The sequence below is a fragment of the Chiroxiphia lanceolata genome, chromosome 9 (genome assembly GCF_009829145.1).
Source record: "Chiroxiphia lanceolata isolate bChiLan1 chromosome 9, bChiLan1.pri, whole genome shotgun sequence".
NCBI classification, from domain to species: domain Eukaryota; kingdom Metazoa; phylum Chordata; class Aves; order Passeriformes; family Pipridae; genus Chiroxiphia; species Chiroxiphia lanceolata.
In genome coordinates, this window is record NC_045645.1 from 28,602,325 (window position 1) to 28,614,049 (window position 11,725).

Consider the following 11,725-nt stretch of genomic DNA (forward strand, 5'->3'; position numbering starts at 1 on the left):
TATCCTCAACCTGCAGGATGCACTGAGGATTATGCCATGGCACTTCAAGGTTTCTTCCCCAGGCTCAATCATTTCATGCTGGGAAACAAAATGGTCTTTGAGTACCCAACAAACCTTTATTGCTGGAGCCGAGGGTGCAGATATTTCATTTGGAGTTCAAGTACCCATATATGGACAGGGTGTCTATGCAGCAATTCAGTCCTGTGAGACAAAATAATAATTGAATATGTTCCCATAGAAACTGAAAACAGCCAGTGGAAACTGCTGTAGAGTATTAAAAGAATTCAGTCAAGTTATATTTGAGTAAATAAGGAACACTGGCAATATACTACCGGTTACAGGACAGGTGGTGCTCTTAAAATTACTTTTAAAATTGCATCCTAGAGCTGCAACTTCTGTGGTTTCTCCCAGGGTTACAGATTGGTATTAAGTAAGTGATTGATCATGAATGCTCTCAAGTTAAAGGGGTGTTTTCTACCAATGCCATCATTTTTTTCCGAGCAAGTCCATGGTGAGGTAAATTAAATAGATTAAGGGAGCAATAAGCATTCAGCTGATAGTAATGTTTGACAGAACTGTATTGCAATAAGCAGCAGTGATTGTAAAACTCCTGCCAGATATAAAGCCAAAGTTAATTTGCTCTCCTTAGATCCCAGACAGTTTGGGTTTTTGGGGGATGAGTGTTTGGCTGTTAAGAGTTAAGTTCAAAATTAAAGGGATGAGAAATATTTGGGCAGGGTCAGTTTAACTTTGTTGCAATGTCAATTCCGACTGTCTCAGCCTGGTGGAAAACACTGGATTACAGGTGGATTTGGACTCACCTCATCCATGAAAATCCATGTGAAAGATCCCTCCCAAGCCCATGGATATGGATTGTGTGCTGGACAAACAGGAGGCAGCATGGATGATATGTTTGCCTGAGGGCATGAGTGCTATTTTTGTGGCTATTTCTTGTTATTTGGTGCTATTCACTGGGCACAGTAGGAAACCCTCTGCAGGACAGAGGGAATATTAAAGCTCCAGACTTGTATTTTAGCTGATGGCTCTGCAGTTACCTCCTCCAGTCCTCCTCCTCTTCCTCCTCATCCCACAGCTCCAAAACCTCTGTGAGCACATCCTACAGCCTATTTCTATTTCTATTTCTATTTCTATTTCTATTTCTATTTCTATTTCTATTTCTATTTCTATTTCTATTTCTATTTCTATATTTCTGTCTCTATTTCTGTTCCTTTTGTCTGGTTTGCACTTAGATTGGAAACTCTTCAAGGCAAAGGCTCTTGTGGCAGATTGGCCACAATTGTGACTTCAGGCTTTTGTTTGTTGGTGCTTTTGTTATAAATACAATAGAAAGTGCAATATCATTCGTGGAGTGTTGAGAAAAATGGATGGAATCCTCTTGGATTATGGTAGTGCTGTTACCCTGGTAATTAAACAGTTAAAAACTATCACTGTGACATTCCTCACGTTTCATGACCTCATTCACAATCTTCCAGTTCAACCATCCTTTCTGAGCTTCACGAGTTTAAAGTGAAAAGATATTGAACTACAAGTGTAGAATTCTGTACAAGGTGGCAAAGGAATCGAGCTCTTTGCTCTCATTTCTCCTTCCCCAGGGAAAAAAAAAAATCAGTTTTATCTCACTTTCTCGTTCCTTTCCGTTAATTAGTATCATCATCATTCCCCTAATCAAATCATGACCTTTGTTCCCTTGGCTCAGTTACAGCCCCTGAGTCTGGGTTTGGGAGGACTCGTTTTTTCAGGGGAATTTCCTAGTTTGTTTCTATATTTTCCCCACTTGAAGGTGTCTGGCCTTTCTGGAAGGGACAAAAAAACCTTTCAGGGAGTGCTCAGGGTATTAGGGAGGAGTGTGTGCTTGTACCTATATATATATATATATATATATATATATATAAATTATTAGAGCCCTTGTTCATGATAGAATTCCTCCAGAGCCTTTGGTATCCCACTATGATCAAAGATTCTTCAAATAATTACATTGGAAATGCTAATTATGCCTTAAACATATGCTGTTGTAGGCTCTGAAACGTTGTATGTCACTTGTCAGAAGAATATATTCTCTAACAGATCTTTTTTTTTTTCTTCTGCAAGGAAATCTTGTCTGCTCCAATCCACTTTTGGTTATTAATGTTAACTTTTTAGGAATTCTTTTTGAAAGACAGGGTCCTTAATTTAATTACTTCCAGTAGCAGCCTGTTAGTTTTACTGAGGAAGAATTTAAAGGGGACTAAAATGTTTAAGAGTTTGATTTTGGTTTTGATTTGATTTTTTTCGGTTTTGTTTTGTTTTGTTTGTTTGTGTGTTGGGTTTTTTTTGTTTTGTTTTGTTTTGTTTTTTTTTAAAATAATTCTTCCTTAAATAAAAATTGCAAGGTGTTAGGGAAGCTGTTCTGCTTGGGAAGATTTTCTTTCCACCCTTTAATATTATGGCCTATAAAAACAAGTAATACCAAGCAGAGGATCATCTCATCAGAATGAGGTTAACTAGATAAAGAGCATATCAGAAACAACAGGTTATTTCTTTGCAATAAGAGTTGTCAGTGCTTCAGGGTAGGATTTATAGCTGATATATAATATGTATCATTGTACATATTCCAAAATAAATCTGTCCAGCCTCCCAAGGCAGGACTTTTCTTCCTCACTATTTTATCTCTACTAATTTTATGCAGATCAACATGTAGAAAATGGTTCTTTTTTTGACCCAGTATTGGCCTTTCTATCACCTTCTATGTTGCATTTCAGGCTGAGGGTTTGATTGTTTAAGGAAGACAAAATGTCCAAAGAGATGCAATCACTTGATATCTGTTAAAAGCATCATTTTGTCTCATAATTTATATTATAAAGTCTCACAATATAATAAATATAATACTTTCTATGTAAGTCTGTCTCCTAATTTATCTTATGCAACATTTGGCCGTGTATATTAATACTTTCCCTCATTATGACCATTGCACAAGTGAAATCTTATTACAAGAATTACACATTAGTAAGAGAAATGTGTTTTGTTTTTAAAGCAGCAGGATGCAGCCTTTTCAGGCAGCCCTTAATCTTCCTTCAGAAACATAAGGGTGTCCTCACAGTTTATTCAAACATCCTCAGGTCTGCAGGTGTGATGCCTTTGCAGGTGACACTGTGGGATCAGCCCAGGGCAGGGGGGGGATTCCCTTCCAACCCACTGGGATTCTTTGATCACTCTCTGGTCTTCTGCACAGTTGGTAGTTTTACCCATTATTCCTAGAAGAAGACTGCATTCACATAAAGACCATTATCAAATTTAGTAGCAATTACTGCTCTTGTTTTGAATCAGAGCACAGAAACCAAGTACTTGGAGCCTAATTTGTCCTTCCCGGGAGATGATCCCACAAGATCAAGAGTAGGACATTTTAGAGAAGCCTGTGAGTGCATTTGGTGTTGATGTTGCTGTCTTACAGATTTATATTAGACTTGGCCTCCAAAGGAAGGGAAAATAGGTGATGGGTATTTTACTGCCCATCCACTTCTTGTTAAATTGTCTTCATTTTTTCACTTAGCATCTGCCTCGCTGAGTGCTCATCATCTGCTCCTGAGCCAGCTGATGTACAGCAGATGTTAAGCACTTAGTGAGGCAGAGAAGGAGGTAAAAGTGTCATATCATGATTAAATAGTTGCTACAGCTATTATATAGGGTGGCCATGCTGCTCTGCTCTTACATTTAAAGTCACAGTGTACTGAACGGGAGGAAGCACATGTTTTGGATCAAGCCTGCCACTGCTATTGGAAAAATATATTTTTTTTAAAGTAAAGCTTTTTCGTGATTAAAAAAAAAAAAAAGACAAATATTTTAGATATACTTTAGAATTAAGATTTGTGTTTCTCATTCTGGAAAGAAACTTGGTGATTGTTGATAATTCCATAGGATTATCTGATTTTTTTTTATCATGCTTGTGTCAAATTTGTTCAACCTGCAAGCTTTCCAGCTGAAAGCATGGAACTGCCTGCCTGGTGCAGCCTCTGGGACAGGAGATTTCCCCACAAGGGTCTCATCATCCACCAACAGCAGCTGAGCTCCTTGGGGTAGGGCAGGAAATGGGTGAATGTAAGGAGCTGTTATTAAACCATAATTACTTAACAATCTGTTTCCAAGTGAACTTTAAGAATTGAGGCTATTTCTGGGATGTCATCATGCAGGAGCAGGTATGTTCACATTGATGTATTTGATCAAAAAAGGTAAATAAGGAGGGAGGGACGTGTTCATCCACACAGGAGATGTGGTTTGTGGGACTGGGAACTCTTTGATTGAGAGCCCAGAATAAATTAGAGCCAGTTTAGGGGGCTTAACTAAAGGGCAGCAGTGTGTGGTTTGTGTGGGGTATCTGACTCAGTGCTCATAAGTCAGAGCAGTGGCTTGATCACCTATTTCCCATAAAGGCAACATGTTTTGAACTAGCAGGGCAATCAATATTCATGTTTTCATAGAAACTCCACCTGGACTTAGCATGTTTTTTGTAAGTTTGTGCTGGTTTTGAAGGGTTGATTTCAATGACTCAATTTTAATAAACGAAAGAGGTAAGATGAAAAAACTTTTGGGTCAGGATCAGAACAGCTTTGACTGGAACCAGCTGGAACTGGATGGACTCAGCTGTGTCTGGGATGGGGCTTCTCCTCACAGAGAACATCACTGTGACAAAAACCTTCCCAGTGACACCCCCCACACCTCAATAAATCGATATTCAAATATTCACTCATAAAATCTCATCAGTTGTTTGTCCTCCACTGAGATGAACTCAAACCCACAGCTGTAAGCTCAAAGTTGGTCTGTGTAAATTGAGGCTTTCTGGAAATGTGTTCCATGGACTTCTGTTCCCAGCAGAGGTGGAAGAGGATGCTAAAATTCATGGTTACAAATCCCATTGATATCAGCCTCGATAGAGGAGTCCTGTGGTGCCACCTGGGTGTAACAATACAGGCAGAAAACGTGGAGATTAAAATGCAAATGAAATAGTCTTACACTCTGCCCAGTTATCTGTCCAATGTCATAAATCAGAAGGTAACAACTTTATGAAGGCCATTGTGAAGCAAATGGCATAAGCAGAGATTTACAGGAAAGCAAATAAAGCAGAATTTTTTATCTTACGTCCAGCAGCTTTTGGGACTCAGCATCAATTCTTTAATAAGCACAGAGGGCCATAAAGAGTTAGGGAGGAGCTGTAATGAGAGATTTTGGAAAGGTGAGTTTTCCCTCCTTGGGACAAGAATCTTCTCTGTTTTGGTTGCTGTGGGGCCATGGCAGTGAGATGGACCATGGCTGGAGAGCTCATCCCACCGTGGGCAGCAGGGTCACAGCACCCCTGGGAGCTCTGGGACAGCTCAGGAGGGGCAGGTCACCCTAAAAACAATCCAGAGCTTCCCATTCCACCTGGGAGAGCAGGAGCTTCGAGTCTGCTCAGTTTTGGAATAACTCTTTTAGATTGCAACATTGACCTTTCTTGTAGAATTGTGATTTTTAATCAGGAAATGAAGGGATAAACTCGCCAAAACCCTTTTGGCTCATTCTGACTTTCAAACAAGCACAAAGAGGAATGGTGGTAAGGCACTAAAGCCCTGGATGTTAATATATTTACTTATGCTTCTAGAAAACACCTAGTGACTACATGCATATAAAACCCAACCCTAAACAACCAAGGTTCCCAATCAAAAAAAAAAAAAAAGGGGAAAAAAAAAGAATAAAAAATCACCAGACTATAAATCTATAAATTGATGTAATTTTATTGAACTTCATTTTCATGTTTCTAGAGAATTACTAGAGGATCAGACTTTGAGATGCCATAAATTTTTAGTTTTATCATTGATTTGAAAGTTAGGAAAAAAGAACAAAACAAAAAAAAAAGGATGTCTCCTTGAGACAAATTCAGATGTGACTTAAAAAGTTAAGTCAGCAGTAAATGAGGCTCTTGCCTTTTCTCTCTGAAACAATGTAATGAAAAGGGAAGAAACTGCACAACCATCATCATTCATGTGGCAACAATAGATCTGACTGCAGCAGACAAAACAAGTTCTTTAAAGTGTGCATTGCTGGGAATAATAAGACCTGAAAAATACAAAGAAAGAAGATAATTTTTCTGACTATTTCCATGTAACTCTGCTGTTCCCATTGTCTTTCTTCTAGTGAGTCTGTCTCATCAGCCTGAACCGTTGGTTTCAGTCTGTTTTCCCAGTGGGATGTAGGACATTAACTGTTTCTTCTGGTGAAACCAAAATGAGATGCCAAGAGGAACATGAAAGTGATATTTTAATTTTGTCTCCAAAGATGCAAAATAAACACAGTATGTTCATTCTTGGCTTCCTGCAGAGACACTGTAGTGCTGGAAGCCATCAGAAGAATTAAGGCTGAATTTATCTGGGAGGGGTGCAGGGTCCTATTTGCTATTCCAAGAAAGCATTTTGGCTCGCTGTCTATGAATCAGTGCAGCTCCAGCCAGTGCCCAAAAAAATCTTCAAAATAAAATGGAGGGACAGCGCAGTTACAGACACTTAGATACAGACAAAACACCTTGTGTCCCAAATGGAATGGGGAAAAATCATCTCAGCTGTGCAGGATTTCAAGAAGTTAATCTGAAGACAATGACAGAAAACTGGCTCTTCGTCAGTCCTCTCTGACAGAGGTACAGAGATAGAAAATGCACCAGCCAAGTGTTTCTGTCGTGCCTGTGAGTTTGTAAGGAAACTTTTCCTTTGTGATTTTGCATTGTGAAGAGGCAATTTATCCACGCATTTATGTGACAGCAGATGCTGTCATCTGCCTGTGGTGCCTTAATCTGATGCTAAAAACAGCTTTATTTTTCTTTTCTGATCAACTATAGCAAAGTTGCGTTTGTCGTGCGCGGGTCTCTCTTTTGCGTTAAACGAGCTCGTTTCTCGTTGCAGATCTTCCAACTATTGGCTCAACCGCATCCAGTCCTTCCTCTACTGCAACGAGAACGGGCTCCTGGGGAGCTTTTCCGAGGAGACCCACACGTGCACGTGCCCCAACGACCAGGTGGCCTGCCAGGGGTTCCTGCCCTGCACGGTGGGGGACGGCCCCGCGTGCCTGAGCTGCGCCCCCGACAACCGCACGCGCTGCGGGAGCTGCAACGCCGGCTACATGCTGAGCCAGGGGCTGTGCAAGCCCGAGGTGGCCGACTCCACCGAGCACTACATCGGCTTCGAGACCGACCTGCAGGACCTGGAGATGAAGTATCTGCTGCAGAAGACGGACAGGAGGATCGAGGTCCACGCCATCTTCATCAGCAACGACATGCGCCTCAACAGCTGGTTCGACCCCTCGTGGCGCAAGAGGATGCTCCTCACCCTGAAGAGCAACAAGTACAAGTCCAGCCTGGTGCACATGATACTGGGCCTCTCCCTGCAGATTTGCCTGACTAAAAACAGCACCTTAGAGCCCGTCCTCGCTGTTTACGTCAACCCTTTCGGAGGCAGCCACTCTGAGAGCTGGTTTATGCCTGTGAACGAAAACAATTTCCCAGACTGGGAGCGGACTAAGCTGGACCTGCCCCTGCAGTGTTATAACTGGACGCTGACTCTGGGCAACAAGTGGAAGACGTTTTTTGAAACCGTGCACATCTATTTGAGGAGTCGAATAAAGTCGAACGGTCCGAACGGCAACGAGAGCGTCTACTACGAACCCCTGGAATTTATCGATCCCTCCCGAAACCTGGGCTACATGAAAATCAACAGCATCCAAGTGTTTGGCTACAGCATGCACTTCGACCCCGAGGCAATTCGGGACTTGATTTTGCAGCTGGACTACCCCTACACTCAGGGCTCACAGGACTCGGCACTCTTGCAGTTGTTGGAGATCCGGGACCGTGTAAATAAACTCTCTCCCCCCGGCCAACGTCGCCTGGACCTCTTCTCTTGCTTGCTCCGTCATAGACTCAAACTGTCGACCAGCGAGGTGGTGAGGATCCAATCTGCTTTGCAGGCCTTTAATGCCAAATTGCCAAACACAGTGGATTATGACACGACCAAATTATGTAGTTAACCAGAAATGTGAAGCACAACACGAAACCTTGAAGGAGTTTTTACAGTGCTTTTGTGGAACAGTTTATGTTTGGAAGAGTACCTTTAAATTGTCTTTTCAATATCTGTCTTATATCAGTCAATACTGTTGGATGGCAATTTACACACATGAACTTGCTGACAATGAATATATTATACCTGCAGTTTTGGTTTATGAATGAAATAAATACTGACACCAGTCTAGAAGACGTTCTACTTTTTACAATAAATTTCATTTGTAATTTTATATGTTCCGTGGCAATGCTTTTGTGCATTACATCCTCTAGAGGGAACATAGAAGGATACCAATAAAATTTTGTAGCTGAACAGTTATTACAAAGAAACGCTGTGGGATTCTTCTTTCTTACACAAAAGTTGTAACGTTGCTACACTTTTGTGTGGGTTGAACCCAGGAGGGGGAGGTAAAGGCAAGAGAGTGACTCCAGATTTTGACAGGAACTGCAGGAAAGTCCAAGCCATAGAATATTTTACTTTTAGGATGTGCACCTGCAAAAAGAATTAAGCACATGCATACTTTGGCTCCTCCAAATTCACACACTATGATATTCAGAATTATCTCTTTTGAACTATTTACCTAAATACAATCCATGCTGTTTAGGTTCAAATTCATTTTAAACATTTCCCTGACAATGCAGCTGTTTAGCAGGGGGATATATTTTTTTCACTGGTACAGATATACTTTCACTGCAACATTTTTCAGTTTTAAAAAATAAAACTTGCAGATACATGACAGCTGTCAAAATCTAGATCTAGTTTATAAGGACGAAAGTGCAAATAAATGTAATTTTAAATTAATGACATTAATTCAGTGTGCATGTCTGTGGGGCAGAATCAGGTTCTTTGCTATTTTACACATCCCAGCAGCAAAAAATCCCATCTAAGACAGAGCTTGGGACTCCCAAGAAGCTTTTGTTACCTCTTGCAAGAGAACAGAACAAATGACTGGACTCTCAGAAGTCCTTGTTAGTGACTACAGGGAAAAGTGAAGGAAACTGATACAAAATATTTTAATAGCACCTCCTTACATTCAGTCTGAGTCTGTGTCATAAATTTAAAAGTCAATTTGTGTTTTTAAAATGGGAAAGAATTACATATGAAACTACCGTTTTGTGTGCAAGCACAGAGAGGAAAAAAACCACCATATTTAGTTCATACACAGTTTTAATTCACCTAGACATAAATTAATTTCAGTTAAATTCAGTTTTATTCCTTTCAATTGGTTATATTACAATTTAATTTGAATTGTGGCTTAATCTGAATTTCAGGTACGCTCCTCACTTCTGGCTGGACCACAGCAGCACCAGAAAGGCAATGCTTCAGAAGTGAATGTAAGCAAATGAAAATACAAATGCACAAATACTTTAGAAAGCCACTGCCAGGGGAAACCTTCTGTTCTTTAGTGACTCCTGTCTCTCCTGACTTCACCAGTTTTTTAGAAGGATTCCTATTTCACCACCACACCTTCAGATAGTTCCTCAGACCTTCTAAGCTAGGAAGTCCCCAGAACTAAAAGCAGCAATTTTGGGGTTTTTTTTGGCAATCGACCTCTAGATGAATTTCTGTTTCTGTTCTACTTACAGCTTTCTTTTGCTGATGAATTACATATATCAACCCCTCACCTGTGTGTCCAAATTTTGGCCTGATCTTGCACTGGCAAGACCTTCCCAGTTCAACTTCTCACTATTCCTGTTTTCATCTCCAAGACTTTCTTTTGCTCTGTCTTTGGCAACTGTAATGACTTGTAAACTTAGATAGTTGGATTTTACTACTCAGTACCTCATATGGTGTTTTTAAATAAATGAACAACTCTGATGTTATAAAATGAACAAAAATGAACAAAAAGGAAAAAAAATTAATCCTCTTCTGCTTATAGAAAGTAAAAGTTCCAGTAGAAATGTGGGGCATTGGTTATGTTTTCTCTTCACTGAGGAAAAATGCTGATTGTCACAGGAAATGGGCTGAGGGATTTTCTCCCCTTCTTTTGTGCTCCTTCCTAAAATAGTTCTTCAATGGCTATTTTTCCTTTCCTAGTTGGGTTGGATTTTGGAACCTGCAGGATCATGGAGTAGGGAGAGTTTCTCTTTTCCCAGGACTGGATTCCATAAAAATAAATCCAACAGGAGAAAAACCCCAAGGGAACAGTGAGAACGAATAAGTCACAGCTTTATCTGGTTCTCAAGTACAAACAGGAGGCAATAATATTTCCCTTTTGGCATTTTTTACCAACTGAAATCTTTCTATGTTCTCAAAAAGAAACTCCAGCAGGTGTTAAAAAAAAGAGCAGTCAAAGCACTCAATGACTTGATCCATAAGAAAATTTTGTACTGATCTATGCACTGAAAGAAAGAACTGTGGCTCCATCTGTGTGCACCCATCTCTGTGTGCTCTACATATTTACTGTGTGCTGGACATCAGACCCTGGTAGTTTTTAATTATAACACCCTCACCATCCCCCTGAAGTGAAGGTTTATCTGATCCAAACCTCTTCTAACACCATTTTCCAAGCACATGCAAATTCAGGTCACGTCTAAAGTCTGGGAGCCAAATTAATGTCTAGAAGCTTGATTGTAGGAAGAGACTGCAATAAAGGTAGGGTACCTTATCACTACCTGGGAACCAGAATTAGGTTTCTCAGACTGATCTAAACATCTGGGTGACAAAATTCAGGATACAGCGGCTGAATTGAATCATATTGAAAGCATACGAAAGATGAATAAACTTTCATTTCTCTCATTTCTTACTAAAAAAAATATAGGCAGGCACCCAATGTGTTCAAATTCCAGTTCCTGAAGTTGGAGAAAGCTAGAATTGCATTTCAGGGTGTTTCTTCCCCAGATTTGAGGGAGGGCCTTTGCTTCCAAAGGTGTGCATGTGCTGACTGCACGTCTTGGGAAAGTGCTTGTCCGGCAGGTACTTCAAACCAGCAAAGACACAAAAGCCAAAAAACAAGTCAGTTTTCCTCAGGCTGAGCGAACAGCTTGTGCAGGAGAGAGGATGGAGACAGGAAGGAGAGTGCCACAGCTGTCAGAAGGTCTTTTGTGTGGAAATACAGCCCATATTCCAAAACAAAACAAAACACTGTAGAGCACCGAGGAGGAAAAGGGATCAACTCCCCCAGCACCGCTGTGCTGAGCTGCATCTAAACTTGGGACAGCCCAAGGCCCACGGGATGTGGGGAAGGAGCAATCTTTTGCAATCCAGCAGCTGTTGTTTCTTTGGCAGGCAGTGACAGAATGGGAATTGTTGTGCCAGCACAGTCACCCTCGGGAACAGGAGCACACTCCGGGTGGGGCAGCTCCTGCCAAGGCAGTTGGAGTGCAAGGGGCAAACCAGGGAAAGATGGGCAGAGAAAAGGAACCAGGATCTCATTCTGCTCTGCTTTTAAACGAGGAAGAGAACCCCTGTGCCCCACTGCAGTTAAAACCAAGATCTCCCTGGAAGCAGTTTGGTACCAAGGAATGTTATGGCTCCTCTTTAGTGACACACCCAGCTCAGTGACACCCAGCCAGAGGCACTCCAGGGGCTGCACAACTGGTTTTGGGGTCTCTTCACTCAGCTTCATATTCTGGGCACAAAATCTCTTCCAGATGTAGCACACATCCAGCACTGCTCTGCACACAGAGAGCACTTGTGGAGCAACCCTGGGGCAT

The 11,725-nt window shown here is 41.2% G+C and overlaps 1 protein-coding gene across 2 annotated transcripts in view; it reads left to right on the forward strand.

Moving 5' to 3' along the window:
- Positions 1-8,387, forward strand: part of LOC116790931 (BMP/retinoic acid-inducible neural-specific protein 3) — a 167,246-nt gene extending 158,859 nt beyond the window's left edge. For both annotated transcript variants that reach the window (XM_032696474.1, XM_032696475.1), the window contains exon 8: positions 6,921-8,387. In XM_032696474.1, the coding sequence (XP_032552365.1) occupies positions 6,921-8,037 (1,117 nt within the window). In that variant the 3' untranslated portion in view covers positions 8,038-8,387. The remainder of the gene's footprint in view (positions 1-6,920) is intronic.
- Positions 8,388-11,725: the final 3,338 nt, after the last annotated feature.